At 41.6% G+C, this 16276-nt stretch overlaps 1 protein-coding gene across 1 annotated transcript in view; it reads right to left on the bottom strand.

Annotated features, from left to right (window-relative positions):
* Positions 1–15447, bottom strand: part of LOC138163249 (histone-arginine methyltransferase CARM1-like) — a 269638-nt gene extending 254191 nt beyond the window's left edge. The window contains exon 1 of the mRNA XM_069090797.1: positions 14525–15447. Within this exon, the coding sequence (XP_068946898.1) occupies positions 14525–14729 (205 nt within the window). The 5' untranslated portion in view covers positions 14730–15447. The remainder of the gene's footprint in view (positions 1–14524) is intronic.
* Positions 15448–16276: the final 829 nt, after the last annotated feature.

Raw genomic sequence — 16276 nt, 5'->3', positions numbered from 1 at the left:
TGATTTAATCTTGATTATTACCAGGGCTAATTTTTCAAGGGATGGCTTAACAGCCTGGACTGGTTATCCATGCTCTTACTTTCTTTTCACTTTTATTATTCCTCTTTGGATCACTGTATTAAATTTGTTTCTCCACAAAGAGATGAGAACAGCAAAAACTTAAATTTCATTTATTTACTACTTGTATGTATAAGGATATGGGTCAGTTAGGTGGCATGGTGGATTGAATGCCAAGATGAATTTTCCAGGGTTCAAATCTGGCTTCAAACACTTACTAGCTATGTGACCCTGGGCAAGTCACATAACCCTGTTTGCCTCAGTTTCCTCACCTATAAAATAAGTTAGAGAAAGAAATGACACACCACTTCAGTACCTTTGTCAAGAAAACCCTAAATGCAGTCACAAAAGGTTGGATATGACTCAACCACAACAAAAAATATACAAAGGTAGTAGGGAACCTTCTTTTTCCCCACAGTGGAAGAATATACAATATATATTCATAAAGTCTTAGAAGGATATAATTTTCTAATATCACAATTAAGAAGATAATTATGTTTTGTGTACATGAGAACATAAGCTTTCTTTCATACAAGGCCAAATACCCAGAAAAAAGCAAATCCATCACTTATCCAGATATGTGGAAATGTCTTTTTTTAAAAAATGATGGGGCAGCCAGGTAGCACAGCGAGTAAGAACACTGGCTCCAGTGTCAGGATCGAATCCCAGGCTCAAACACTTAGCACCCACCCAGAAACACCTGGCCGCGTAACCTTGAGCAAGTTACTTAACCCCAATTGCTTAGGGGCGGCCAGGTGGCTCAGTGAGTAAGAGCACTGGCTCCAGTGTTGGGATGACCTGGGGATCAAATCTGGGCTCAGATACTCAGCACCACACCCAGAAATAACTGGCCGTGTAACCTTGAGCAAGTTACTTAACCCTGATTGCTTTAAAAAAAGAAATGATACAACACAATCAGATCATTTGGTGGTTTAATTCTTGGTTCAAAATAATCTGAAAAACATAAAATAAACCAACAATTATTAATCTATTCCCTCTCTGTGACAGACTCTAGTGCTACTAAGACAACACTGAAAAATTCTCTATCTTCAAAGAGCTTATGTTGTATCAGGAAACCACAGATATACAAATAGGCAGATACAAAATCAATATCAAATAATGTGGAGGTGGGACTAGCAACTAGGGGAGGGAAGATGGAAGTCAGGAAAGGCAAGAGATGGCACTTGAGCTGAGATCTAATAGGATTTAGGGATTTTAAGTGTTAGGGGTAGAAAGGGAGTACATTATAGGCATCAGGAAGAAACGAGATGGAATGCTAGATAATAGCTATCATTTAAATAGTTCTTCCTGGTTTGCAAAACCTTTTATAAATATTATATTTCATTCATCCTAACAACTCTGGCAGGCAGGTGCTATTCTTACCCCATTTTACAGACTAGGAGCCTAAGGCTAGGAGATGTAACTATCTTGCTCAGGATCACAGAGCAAGTAAGAGTCTAGGTTGGGATTTAAACTGCAGCACTAAGGATACTAAGACAAACCCTGAAAAAGTCCCTATCTTCAAAGGGCTTACATTGCATTAGGAAAAAGATGCCAAATAACTTGGGGTTATGTGGGCTCTCTCTAGGTCCAGGGCTTCATCCATTAAACAAGTTCATATTATCTCCTACCTAACCATGGAAATAATGAATAAGGTAATACCATAGATGTGAGTAGTTTTCCAGTAGTTACTTGCAAACTTGCAAAGTAGATTTGCAAACTTTTTCAGTTATCTAAAACTGATCAGAGAAACATTTAAATTGAGGTGGGTTTCTTTTAAAGTTAAGTGTCTGCTTTAGAGCTCACTTCTTTATGATTGATATTCCTACTGATTATCTTATTATTCTCAATAAATTTGCTACCAAATTCATGGTAAATCATATGGGAAAAAGTTTTTATTTACATTTTCTCTTAACTCTAAAGCTGTCTTATTTATTTTTAGCTTTGGGAAAAGATGTAGCTCTTCTCAAGATAAAAGCATATCTCCAGAAGAGATAGAAGAGTAATCATATTAAATCCTTATACTTTTATGCTTTCTATAATTTTTTTAATCTGGAAGGTGTAATCCAGTTCAAGAAAAGATATACAGAATTAGTACTACTCCATAAAGCAAAACCATCAAGTCTATTGAAAGTGTACAGTATGATATTAATGTGAGGTATTTTTATTTTATTTTTTAGCAAATCTATTACTGTTGTCAAAATCATAACTGAAAGCACTCCTCTGGAGTGGCTAGGTGGTGCAGTGAATAGAGCACCAGCCCTGGAGTCAGAAGGACTTAGTTCAAATCTGGCCTCAGATTTGAACTAACTTAACACAAAAACTAGTCGTGTGACCTTGGGCAAGTCACTTACCCCCAATTGCCCTCCAAAAAGCAAAATAAAATAAATAAATAAATTTGGGGTGGCCAGGTAGCACAGCGAGTAAGAGCACCAGCCCCAGAGTCGGGATGACCTGGGATCGAATCCAGGCTCAGACACTTAGTACCCACCCAGAAACACCTGGCCGTGTAACCTTGAGCAAGTTACTTAACCCCAATTTCTTAAAAAAAAAAGCACTCCTCTACCCCCCACAACACACACACACACACACACACACACACAGAACCAAGAAGTTTAAAATATTGTTTTAACAACAAACTTTGAATTTGGAGATCCCACCCTAACTGATCAAGAGCTAGGTGAAAGCTTATAAATAATCCAGTCAACCTATAAAACTGTGCATATCCTTTGACCCAGAAATACCACTCCAAAGTTTCTACTCCAAAGAGAAAGGAAAGATGCAAAAATTTATATCAAGCTCTTTTTGTAATGGCAAAGAATTGGAAACTGAGGGGATGTTCACTGATTCGGGAATGGCTGAACACATTGTGGCATATGATTGTGATGAATTATTGTGCTATAAGAAATAATAAGGAGGGTGGTTGCAGAAAAAAAAAACATGGAAACACCTGTATAAACTGATGCAAAGTGAAGTGAGAAGACCTGGGAATCATTGTGTACAGTAATAGCAATGCTGTAATGATAACCAACTCTGAAGAACTTGGTTACTCTGATCAATATAATGATCAAAGATAATTCCAGACAACTCATTGATGAAAAACTGCTATCTACCTCCAGAGAAAAAAAAACTGATGAGTAACTGAGTGCAATTCGAAGTATAATTTTCTTGCTTTATTTTTTCTTGCTTTTTTGTGATATGGTTAATATGGTAATATGTTTTGTATGGAAAAAAAGAAAATAATCTAGTCCAGTGGTGTCAAACTCAAATAGAAATTGTTTCCTGAGGGGTGGAGCCAAGATGGTGGAGTAGAAGCACAACCTCCCTGCAGCTCTGGCTTCCACCTTCCCCAATCCATGTAAAAAGGGGACTCTAAACAAACTTTGGAGCTGCAGAACCCACAAAATGACACAGAGAAGCTAACCTCCTGCTGAGGACAGCCTGGCAGGCCGGTGCAGAACTCTGGGAGCAGAGCCCAGCCCCATACTGAGGCTTTAGCCCCAGGGCGGGCCTGACCAGCTCCCGGCAGGAGGGACTCCAGATCAGCAGCAGCTGTGGCCATTTCCAGATTTATCAACACATAGATGTGAAGGACAAAGTGAGAGGTCAGTGCCGTCTGGACTTTGGGACCCAGTAAGTGGGAGTGCATGGCTTTTGCCCCAGGGCAAGAAGCTGCTGAGACACCGGCACAGCCAGCCAGCGCCACGTGGCAGCTTCAGCTCCTGGCCTGCAGAGTGTAGGGGGACCAAGCACCAGTCTGAGGGGTAATCGATCTTGCTTTAACCTGCTTGGATATGCATTGCAGTCTAGGGTGGAGGTCCTGGGGTGTGTGTCCAGCTTTCCAGAGCATGTGGAGACCTCAGAGAGGGCACCCATCTAATACCTCCAGCAGCTGAGAAAACCCTGTTTGGGACGAAAGCTCCCCTGTCTGGTGGCAGAATCCTACTGTGGCAAAAAGCCCAGGGGTCAAGTGACTGAGGGGCGACATGACCAGGCAAAGGAAACAAAGCAGACAGAAGATTCCAACATTAGACTCCTTTTTGGGGACAAAAAGGAACAAAGCATGGAACAGGAGGAAGACAGTGAAGTCAGAACTCCTGCACCAAAAGCTTCAAAGGAAAATACAAGCTGGTTACAGGCCATAGAGGACCTTAAGAAGCAGATAAGAGAAGTGGAGGAAAAATTGGGAAGAGAAATGAGAACAATGCAAGAAAATTATGAAATGAGAGTCAACAGCCTGACTGAGGAAAATAATACCTTAAAAAACAGACTGACTCAAATGGCAAAAGAGGCTCAAAAAGGCAATGAGGAGAAGAATGCCTTAAAAAGCCAAATTTGCCAGATGGAAAAAGAATCTCAAAAGCTCACTAAGGAGAATCATTGCTTCAGAATTAGATTGGAGCAAATGGAAGCTAATGACTTTATGAGAAATCAAGATGCTGTTAAACAGACCCAAACAAATGAAAGAATAGAAGGCAATGTGAAATATCTCATGGGAAAAACCACTGACATGGAAAATAGTTCCAGGAGAGAGAATTTAAAAATTATCGGACTACCTGAAAGCCATGATCAAAGTAAGAACCTAGAAATCATCCTCCAGGAAGTTCTCAAAGAAAACTACCCTGATGTTTTAGAACCAGAAGGCAAAACAGAGGTTGAAAGAATCCACCAATCACCTCCTGAAAAAGATCCCAAAAAGAAAACTCCTAGGAATATTATAGCCAGGTTCTGGAATTCCCAGATTAAGGAGAGAATATTACAAGCATCCAGGAAGAAACAATATGTTGAAGTGGCACCTGAACTGAAAGATAAAGGAACCTAAGAATTCTTAAAGACTTAGGTGAGGAAGGAGTGTATTGTAGACATGGAGCATAGCCCATATGAAGGCGCAGAGCAAAATGATGAGCTTGTCAAAGGTTCAGTAGGGCAGTTTTTCTAGGATGAAGAGTATATGAAGGAAAATAAGACTGAAAAGGTATGCTGCTGCAAATCTTCAAAGTCTTCTCTCGGCCAATCTGAGAAATTGCCATTTTATTTTAAAGGTAATAGAGAAGTAGGCAGTTCAGTAGTGCAGTTGATAGAGAACAAAGTCTGAAGTCAGGGAGATCTGAGTTCAATTCCAGCCTCAGACATGTGCTAGCTGTGTGACCCTGGCCACGTCACTTTACCCCATTTGCCCCAGTTCTCTATCTGTAAAACAGGGAAACACTGGAAAAAGAAATGGCAAACCACTCTAATATCTCTGCCAAGAAAACTCCACAGACAAAGCCATGACTGAACAATAAGAACAACAATAGGGAACTATGAATAGTGGCATGGTCACATATATGAAAGGTGTTTCCCAGGTATGGAGGGGAAGAACTGGAAAAAGAAAAATTAGAGAGAGGATCTTATACTTCATAACTACTCTGCACCATGTTGTCCTCTGTCAAGTGTGATTTCCAGGACAGAAAACTGTCATTCTTGCTATGCATTAATCAAAAAATCAATGCCTGACTTGACAAGTAACCTTTACAGTGAGAGAATACTTATGCATGCTTGTCTTTTTGATTAATCAGCTTTCCCTTAGTTATACCCAATTTTTTTTTTCCTTTTAGGCCTCCATATCCTCAATCAGGGTATGTGTAGTCTCTCTCTCTCTCTCTCTCTCTCTCTCTCTCTCACACACACACACACACACACACACACACACACACATACACATACACACACACACTCTAACTTCTCCCCCACGTCCAGGGAAGAAATGGAGCATCAGAGTTAATTTACAATCTACATTTAAATAAAGCATTTATTTATACCAATTAAAATAACCTCTTACTCTTTTCTTCTTCCTCCTCAAGTATGACTCAATATTTTCAATTTTACAACTCAAGGCAGATGCAATATTTTCAGCACCCAGGGGGAAAATAAAGCATTCCATGAAAAAGGCCAGTCAGAACACACCAAGGAAGGCATAGAAAATGCCATTCTCACTGAAGTAGTAAGGCAGCTGCCAGCCTATGTTTCTCCTCTCTTTTGCTGCTAAGGTTCTAGAACCAGGGTCCTTAACCCATCATGTCTGCCTCTGGCAGTCTGATGAAGTCAAAGGACCCCTTCTCAGAAGAATGCTCTTGGACTGAAAGAAATGCTAAATTTTAGCTAGAGGTTAGTGAAAAGAAAGATGATTCCTTCCCCCCCACCTCACCCCATTATCATTATCTGAACTAATACAATATCCTTCCAACTGATCTCCTTCCCTTAGGTCTCTCCCAACTCCAATTCATCCTCCATTCAGTCACCAAAGTGATTTTCTTAAAACAAGGCTCTGACCATGTCATACTTCATACCCAATAAATTCCAGTGGCTCCCTATCACCACCAGGATCAAATACAAAATGCTCTGTTTGGCATTCAAAGCCCTTCACAACCTAGCCCCCTTTTACCTTTTCAGTCTTTTTACACCTTACTCTCCAACATATACTCTTTGATCCAGTGACAGGCTTTCTAGTCCTTCCAGGAACATCTCACTTCTTTACCCAGCTCCAGGCATTTTCGAAGGTCATCCCCTCTTGGCTGGAGTGCTCTCCTCTCTCTCCTCCACTCTTGACAGTTGACCATCCTGGTTTCCTTCAAGGCCTAACTAAAATTCCATCTTTCACTGGAAGCCTTCCCTAAATCCTCTTAATTCCAGTGCTTTCTCTCTGTTAATTATTTCCCACTAATCTTGTGTATAACTTGCTTTGTAGAAGTTTGCATGTTATCTCCCCCATTAGATTGTAAGTTCCTTGAGGGCAGGAGCTTCCTTTTGCCTCTTTTGGAATCCTTAGCACAGTGCTGGAAATATAGCACTTTATAAATGTTTATTGGTTAATTGGGCAACCAAGGCTTGGCCTCAGAGCATTCAAATTTAGAGGGCTGTAGCAATAAAAACAATAGACCTTCAGCACCTAAGTAGCAAGGAAATTTGTTAAAAAAAAAAAAAAAAAGGAAGCTTCCTCCTCTTTATGGCTCCTCCTGAACTCTTCTTCCCAAACTCTTGGAAAGCAAGGTTCCCAGCAGTGACCTTGTGGAATTCCAGGGTCTTCTCCCTCATGTCCTTGGGGCTCTCTCCTTCCTTCCTCCACAACACCTAAACCCCAAACCATGGGGTTTGGGGTCTCTGTCTCCCCTCTCCTCCCAACCCACTCCACCCCCACCCCCAACTATGGGGCCCTGCCTTGTATCATACTGCCTCTCCTGAATAGCCAATCAATTAAGTTTGTCTTAAGAGAATGACTCAAAAGTAACTTTTGCGCTTCATGTTTTATCACCTTTGGGTGATGAACCTCTCCAGTTTAGCTCAGCTGCTCTTCAGATAACAGACATTGCCAAGCTCCAAACTCAAAAGATTTTCAAGACAGGCAGACCTTGACAGAGCTGTCTCTCAGCTGGAACACCCTTCAAGAATACAAGGACACCTTCGCTCCTTGATGAGGCATCTGAAGAAGCTTCCGAAGAAGTCTGTTGTCTATTAATTCATTACATTTGCATAACACTGTACAGTTTCCAGAACACTTTCCTGCTCCATTTCTCATATAACTAATTAGCACAACATCCTTTTGAGTTAGATCAGGTATTGTTGACCCCATTTTATAGAGATGCAAAAACAAAGCAAATAAAAAATGTCAAGGCACAATGACATGCCAATCAAATAGCTCCAAGTTACACAGTTACTAAATGGGAGGGCAAGATATTCTGACTCCCAAGTTCAGGGCTACCATACCACACTTATTCTCTATCTAATATCAAGGAAAGATGTTTTCCCATCACATCCATCTAAATGACTATTTTCAACTAGGAGAAAACAGCCCTTGGCATCTTCTGGAATCCACTAGTTGAGACCATTATAAATGTACCCGATTATCTAGGATTCATATATTCATTATCTTGTGATTTAATTCAAAGACTTTCTGTTCCCTCAAGTAAAAGAGTTGAGAATACAAATGGGAAGAGTTATAGAATCATATCTGTAGTTCTGAAAGGCACCTCTGATGCCACTTAGTCCAACCCTTTCATTTTACAAATGAGGAAAATGGGGCCCAGGAAAGTTAAGTGATTTGCCCAAGGTCACATGGGCAGTAAGCAGAGATGGGATGTGACCTCATGTCCTCTGATCATTTTCTACCTTATCACCTGCTCAGAAGTCCTGGTTGCTGAATGAGAGATACACTTAATAACTGCATAACCATGGGCAAGTTCTGTGACCTCAGTATACATATATGCATATGTGTATAGATATATACATACATAGACACACATACATACATACATACATGACATGTCAAATGGGCATAATAATATTTAGATAAGGAACTGATCCACTGAATTTCAATGACTTGCTCAAGCTCACAGAGATAAGCAGGATTTGAGTTTTCTTTCCTTGATTCCATTCAGCCCTTTCTCTACTCTATTATTGCTGCCTCCTCCCACCATTCCCCAAAAGTCAGTACAAAGTGTTTTGTGAATCTTAAGATACTAAAGGGAGTCAGTATCATTAACCTCAATACTTTCTAAAAGCCAGTCAATTTTTCAAAGGTTTTAAAAAGTTAGTTTTTAGTAAGTTTTACTTGTAAAGTTCTTTTTAAAAAAGTTTACCAGTCCTTCAAACACTTTAAAGATTGTATTTTGAATATGAAAGGGATAGCTACACCGATTATTCCATGATCTCAAGAGTACTGGGACTCTTCCCATCCCCTCAGTGCCCCTAGGAATTCTAGGAGACTATCAATTATAGATATCAGTGATCGGCCTTTGGAAATGGGCCTTCCACACTGGGAATTCCCAGTATCATTGAAATCACTGATCTGGACAAAAAATATAGTTATGAAGGGAGCAGTTTCACCTGAGAGGAACTCTGAGAGGAAACTTCAGAGGATTTTACCTTGGTGATAAAAATATTCTAAACATAATAAATCAATCCCAAAATTTTAATACCAGCTTAATAGAGCCCATTTTAGAGATAAAGGTCTCATATTTTGAGGCTTGTAATTTCCTTCAATGCAATAGTACAACTGTTTTGGTAGCACTATTTATGGTTAGCTTCCAAATAATCTTGCTCCCCCCTCCATCTTATGCATGTCAAGATTTTATTAAGAATTCACTGAACAATTCATTCAAATTAAAGTTCTGAAAACATTCCTCCCTCCCCCCAAGAGGGTCTGTTATACTAGACTCTTCACAGGTAGGTGAAAGCAGTTAGGTGGTGGATAGAATGTTGGGTCTGGATTCAGCAAGACAAGTCCAAATCCAGTCTCAGAGACTTACTCTCTGTGTGGTAAGTCATTTATTTAACCTTTGTCTGCCTCAGTTTCCTCAACTATAAAACAGAGATAATAATAGTACCTAACTTCCAGGACTGTTGTGAGAATCAGCTGAAATAATATTTGTGAAAGTATTTAGCACAGTACCTGACACATAGTAAGTGCTATATAAATACTAGCTATTTGTTGATGATGTTCATTCTAAAATAAAGCAAATTTAGCTACTAAATTTTAATTCACTCTATTGATGTCCTATGATTTTTCCCAGTAGAAGCACTCCATCTAATGATACAGATTGCTACCTTTCTTCACTTTTGTATTGACGTGGTGTTTAGGAGTTACTATGCCCAAAATATCATTTGCCTTATGCCCACCAGATTATTGTATCAGGTTGATGACAAAGTAGGAAGGTGGAATGCCCACCTTCCTTCAAAGCACAACTCAGGTGCTACCTCTTTGACCAGGACATTGCTAACTCTCCCACTTTTCTCCCAAGTAGCCCTGTCTGAAATTAGCCAAATAGGTACTTAAGTCACAGAGAATGAATTCCATCACTAGCCCCTATTTAAAACCTCTTCTGCTTGATAGGATCCGAAAGAGTTCCCACTGTATGGGCACTGCTTTTGAGATCCCAGTCACCACAACACTCTGAAGCATTAGAACAAGATTTTAACAGTAGGCTCCTGGAACTGATTAACTGTCACTAACAATACATTACCAGGAGGGAGAACGTGGGCTTCAGAATACTGGGTCAGAAATGGGAAGGCACAGAGAATTTTTGCTTAGTTTCATTCCATTTCATTCCTTTCATCTTCCATGTGCCTTCCTCTACGAGGAGTCACCTTATTTTGCCACATTCTCCCTTTTAGCTCCCTCTGGAATGGAGCTTGACTTTCTGTGTTACTTTATAAGGGAAAAAAGTATACCATCCACACCAACAGTCTAGGATCTAGACTTTTATTAAGGGGATTTGTACTGTGAGGATTGGATTCAGTCAAAGGGCCAAACGTGGTCTCAAGGCTACAGGTTCCCCACCCCGGTCTAGGCTTTAAATACACTCTTATAAGAGTTATATTAACCAACATCCTTCCCAGGAGACTCATGATTAACTTTTTTTTTTTCGGGGGGGGGGAGAGGGAAGGAGGGGGATGTAGAAAAATCACTTAAGAGGTAAAGCCTGGAAGCTAAGTCAATTTCATTTTGACAGCTACAGGAAAAATAATACCAATAAGCCATTGCCAAGAACTGTCTCAAAAATTATTCTGTTGATCACCAAGGGGAAGTTATTACCAGCAGCTTAATATAAACTCACCTAACTTATGAGCACTTGATTAAGAGCACAGACTAGTGGACTTGTGTTCACATCTCTAAACTCTGCCACCTAGATATTCTCTAGAGATCCTTTTAGTTCCATAGTCTATGATATCATCTCATTTCTCCAGGTGTGTTTCCTCAATTGTAAAATGAAAATAATAGACTAAATTACTGTTAAAATCCTTCTGCAGGGGCAGCTACACAGTGGACAGAACATCAGCTCCCGAGTTAGAAGACCTGAGTTCAAATCTGGCTTTAGACGCTTGACACTTACTAGCTGTGTAACCCTGGGCAAGTCACTTAACCCCAATTCCTTCCCCAAAAAAGAAAAAAAAAATCCTTCTGGAACTAATGATCTATGACTCCATTAGGAAAAATTATCAGGTTAATTTTCTAAGGATGGAGAAGATCAATTAATCCCAAGTAGATCATGACAGAAAGCTAGTATATTCTTAATTTGAAAAATTACTTTAGGAACAACATTTAGAGTTGGAAGTGATATGAAGTTCTAAATCTATGGCTTTATGGTTTATTCCAATCTTTCCATTTTGTAGATGAAGATACTGAGATTAAGGGAATTAAAGTGACTTGGCCAAAGTTGTATGAAGCCTGGAATTTAGGTCTCCTAATTAAGCCTAAATGTTCCTAGCCTCATAGCACTGTTTTTCCCCCCCCAAGGTACTTCTTATAAATTTACTCTCCTCATGACCAGTTTTTCCAACAAACATAACAGAGATTTGTTTCATGATTTCCTACTCTCTCTTTGTACCTCTATCCTCTTTCTCCTCACTCTCCCTCTTGCCTTTTTTTTTTTCTCCCAGATGCCAGGGAAGGCATGGAGGAGTTATTTTCCAGGCTTATCTCTCCATATTTCCATTACATGGTGCCTTCTACCCCACCCCGAAAAATTTTAAAGTATCAATGATAGCAGGAAGTAATTTGAGATACCTGCTTGATCCAGAGGAGTGAGGGTAGTGTTCAATCTAGAAAAGCCAGAACACAAGCATTTCAGGTAGGCAGAGGGTCAATTAGTTGGATCAGAAAATCAAGTATCTGGGATTTATTTCACATTATTCTCCTTCACAGATTCTCTTTTCCCATCAAGCTGACCTACTAGTGGTTCCCTATACATGACTGAGTTCCTTTTCAAGGGTGTTTGCCATATTTGAAGTGGACTCTCTCCTCACCTCTAGGTGGTTTCTGCAAAGCACATTTCAAATGACACCTCCTAGGTTAAATCTTTCCTGATCCTTTTTCTACTGCCTCCTTCTATCCCAGTCACCTTTCTTCCCCTTGAAACAACTTTGTAGTTACTTAATTATGAACATAGTGTATCATGAAAGCTCTTTTAGATCAGTGGATGTTTCTAGGTCCAACAAATAACAATGACTTGCATATTGTAGGCCCTAAATAAATGTTTATTGAATGCTTAAAAAAAACATTCACTGGGTTGTGTTTAGTCTTATAAATTGGAATTCTTTTAATCATTCCCAAGGACACAGAAGAAGGGGCTGGTAGTAGAACTCACTGTTTATTTACCCAATTATGGATAGTATTCATCTATCAGTATGCTGACCGGACCTCCTGTCCAGGGATAAGTGGCAAGGTGGGGCTCTCAAAAGTTGTCTTGATTCTTTATGAGTTGAGGTTCAAATTCTTTGGGTTTTCTGTCAGATTTACTAAAAATTGTCCTATATTTGGTATTTGGTTAGTCTGATGGCTTAACTGAAGCTGAGGGTTCCTCTAGGGATTGAGAGGAGCCAAATTCTAAAGTTTTCTGGGAAGCCATGGGTATTATCGTGAGTCAAAGTTATGAAGAAATCCTTAAGATTAAACCCAGTTCACATGAGTATAGATCTGCAGTTCTGTGCCATGGGTTAGATCTGGCTCATCTGTCAAGTTTTTTGGATCCTGTCATCCATAAATTTTAACTATCCCTCCCAGTCTCACCTCAGTTGCAAATTTGATAAGCCTGCATGACATCAATGCCTTCATTCAAGTCCCTGGCTAAAACACTAAACAGTCTAGGCCAAGAACAGATTGCTGGAGCATTATATGAGCCTTCCTTCCAAGATGACATTAAACCACAAATGGATACTTTTTTGGCGGTGTGGGGTGGGAGGTAGGAGATTAGCCCTTCATCAGTTTTGAATTCATCCTAACTGTTCTATCAATCTACTTCTCCATCTTGTTCATAAGGAAGGAATGATCGACTTTGTTAATACTTTGCTGAAATTTAGGCAAATATATCTATAGCATCTCTGCTGTGTTTGTTGGAAAACCTCATGATGAGAGTAAATTTATGTGAAGAAACAGTGCTACAAGGCTAGGAGCACCAAGACTTAATTAAGAGACCTAAGTTCCAGTCTTCATAAAAACTTAGCACCTGATTGACTAGTCTAGTAAAATTTTCCAAAAATGAAATTAGGGTTGCATAGTATGATATGCCATTGTCTTGATGGAAAGTCAGTTAGGTTTGAATCTTGTCTCTGCTAATGCTGCCTATAGTAACTTCGAGGGAAGTTACTTAACTTCTCTGTGCTGTAGTTTCTTCATCTGTTTTAAAGAGGGAGAAGGAAGGGGACAGACTGGATGATCCTCAGGTTCCTTCCAACTCTAAATCTATTATCTGGTGATTCTAATAAGGGTAACCTGGTAAAAGGACAATTATCTGTCCTCATTCCTCTGTCCTCAAAGGAAATGATTTTTCAGCCTAGCACAGAACCCCTCACACACTTGGTGCTCATGGCAATCCAAATTAATGAAAGCAGAGTACAACCAAATAGCACAAGGGCAGTTTTTTCCTTGTGTTTCCTAGTCTTTTTCTAGCTCTTGGTTACTGCTAGCCAAAGTAATAATTTCACCTTAACCGAGGCAGGTCCAAGAGACAGTGGTTAAAACTCTTAGTAAGGAACAAGCAATCCTTATCATCCCTTCCTCTACCAGTATTTGACCTTTACAAATGAGGCTTGCTTCTTCTCTCTTCTAGAGGACAAAACCTCACTTACCTGCCTGGCACTGTTTTATGCACTTAATAAATGCCAGTTGATTAATTTTCATATTTCATGACACCCCAGTTTTGACTGTGGAATGGCTTCTTAAGTTTGGTATCTACTCAAACCTTCTTAGGACCTAAAAAGATGTGACTGAACCCCTCCCTCCAGTCCTCTAGTCTTCTTTCTCTGAATCTTTCCCTGAATCTAGCTTCTTTCAGAACTTGTGACCACAAGTCCGAAGGGACCTCGGAAATCCACTTCCACTCTTGAGTACCCAGTTTTTGGCTCTTATTGAAGTCATACACAAAGCCTTCTTCCTTTTCTAAATCTCTTTCCCAGTGCTGGGAAAGGCACGGCATCCTCTGCTGGACTGCAGCAAAGAACCACTGAATTGGAAGGGATTTCTGAGAGGTGCAATAGTTCAACTTGTCCCTCGATAGGAATCCAGTCTCCAACAACCCCAACAGGTGATAATCCAAGCCCTGCTTATAGACCCTCCTTTGCTTCCCACCTCAGGGACGGAACACTCACTAACCCCAAAGGCAGTGTTACAGTTCAGGAATCTTTTTCTTACATCCTAAATCTGCTAGACTGCATCTTCCACCCACTGATCTCAGTTCTGTCCACAGGGGTCAAGCAGAACAAGTCTAATCTCTCCTGCAGGTAACAGCCCTCCAAATACAGCTATCATGAATCCTCTCACCCAGACCCTCCCACTTATTACCGTCTCACTTCACACTCTTCTCTTGGTCCACCTCCCCCCTTCTTCTAGCCTTGTCCCCCCTCCCCCCTCCCAGCCAGGGACGACACTGCTCCTCCCAAATCCGCTGGCCTGCATCTCAAGTTCTGGCCAAAGGTCAGGATACCTAGGACTCACCATCGGTCACCACCAAGTCTGCATCTTCTTCCCCAAGATGCACCTCCAGCAGGAGGGGTTTCGAGTTGCGGCGGAAGGGTTGCAGGCCGTCCAGGAGCTGCTCTTCATTTACGAAGTGAAGTTGTACGAGGTACCTCAGCGGCTGTGGGTCTGGGTCCGGGTCAGTGTCAGCGGCCGCCACAGCCGCGGCCGCTGCCGCAGTCATGGTCGGGGCGCGCTCGCTGCAGCTGCAGCAGCAGCAGCAGCCGCCTCAGCTCTCGCTCGCCACTGAATCCCGGCGGCCGCGGCTGCCGCTGATCCCGCCTCAGCGCTGCTGCGGGAAACTGGGTCGGGTGCCCGAAGGCCGAAGGCGGAGGAGAGGGAGAGAGAAGGCGGGAGCTGGGCGCCCAAGAACCAATTCAGCATCCAGGACTTCTCCTGGCTCCTCCTGGCATCTCCAGGCCAGCGCGGCCTCTCGCGCCCCTCCTTTCGGGAAGAAAACAGCGGCCCACGTGGATGTCCTTCCGCGCGCGTGGGGACAGGGACACTTAGACGTGCCCCCGCCGCACGCCGCTACGCCACGGGTGGGGAGCGCTCCTCGGGCCCGGCTTGGGGCGCTTGGCAAGTACCTGGTGGGGACTCTGGTTTGGAAGCAAAAAGGGTGACACCTGCTGTTCACTGGGGCCGCACTAGCTGACCGACAAAGTGATTAAGGAAGGCCCTTAGGCCAGAGCTGGGCGGGGTTTGGAAAGCTAAGGAGGTCAGAGCTCTTTTATGGGCCCGCTGGTTCCCGGAGCAGACTCCAGGAAGCACATCCAATTCAGTTGGATTTAATTCATTTCAACAAGCATTTATGAAGCACCTGCTGCATGCCAGGTGCTTGAGAATACCGACATAAAAATAGAACACTTCCTAACAGTCCCAAGCCTGTAGGATCTTAACTTGTTTATCTACTAGGGAAAACACTCTGAACAGACGAGGAAATGCAAAATTTATACAAAGGAGTGAAGGAGTGGTGTGTGTGTGTGTCTGTGTGTGTGTGTGTGTGTGTGTGTGTGTGTGTGTTTTGGGGGCGGGATGGGACCTGAGGGAGAAAGGGGAGCCTAGCCATTCTGGGAACTGGGACAGGCCTGGTGTAGATGGTGACAATTGAATTGACCTTGGGAGCAAAAGGTATTACTTACCAGCGACCTGATTTCCTAGCCACGTTTATACCTTTGCTGCTATTTTATACCAATGACTCTGGGTGAATCAGCAGTGATGTTCAAAGGTACCCTGGTGGTTTCATCATCCATTAAAAGGGGAAGCCTCCTCTTCTCCCAAAAACTAGGGAGACAAACTTAACCACAGTTCTGTTACATAGAGCCCCAGGCCAAAAGAAAAGAGTAAGAAGAACCCAGGTGTCCTGATAACAATGATGCTCAGTTTAGCTCTCAGCTCTGAGCACTTGCCTCTTTCCTGTCAGAATATAAGAGGAAGAAGAGAAATTTATGAGGGGCAGCTGGTGATGTAGTGGATAGAACACCCATGCAGGAGGACCTGAGTTCCAATTTGGCCTCAGACACTTACTAGTTGAATGACCCTAGATAAGTCATTTAACTCTGAGTGCTTTCCTGGAAAATCAAGAACGAAATGAATTTATAGTCCAAAAATTCTGGATAAGACAAGACTTTACTTTTTAAAAAAATTACTAAAAGGGAAAAAGTACCAGGTTCTCCATCTTCAGCATTTCAGGTTGACCAGGTACCTCATGCTGGGTTAAAATGGCTTTGT

Source organism: Petaurus breviceps, unplaced genomic scaffold (genome assembly GCF_028583685.1).
Source record: "Petaurus breviceps papuanus isolate PSGF00001 unplaced genomic scaffold, PetGlider_PUasm1.0 187, whole genome shotgun sequence".
NCBI classification, from domain to species: domain Eukaryota; kingdom Metazoa; phylum Chordata; class Mammalia; order Diprotodontia; family Petauridae; genus Petaurus; species Petaurus breviceps.
The sequence above is the reverse complement of the archived record's forward strand: the minus strand, read 5'-3'. Positions and strand labels throughout refer to the sequence as shown.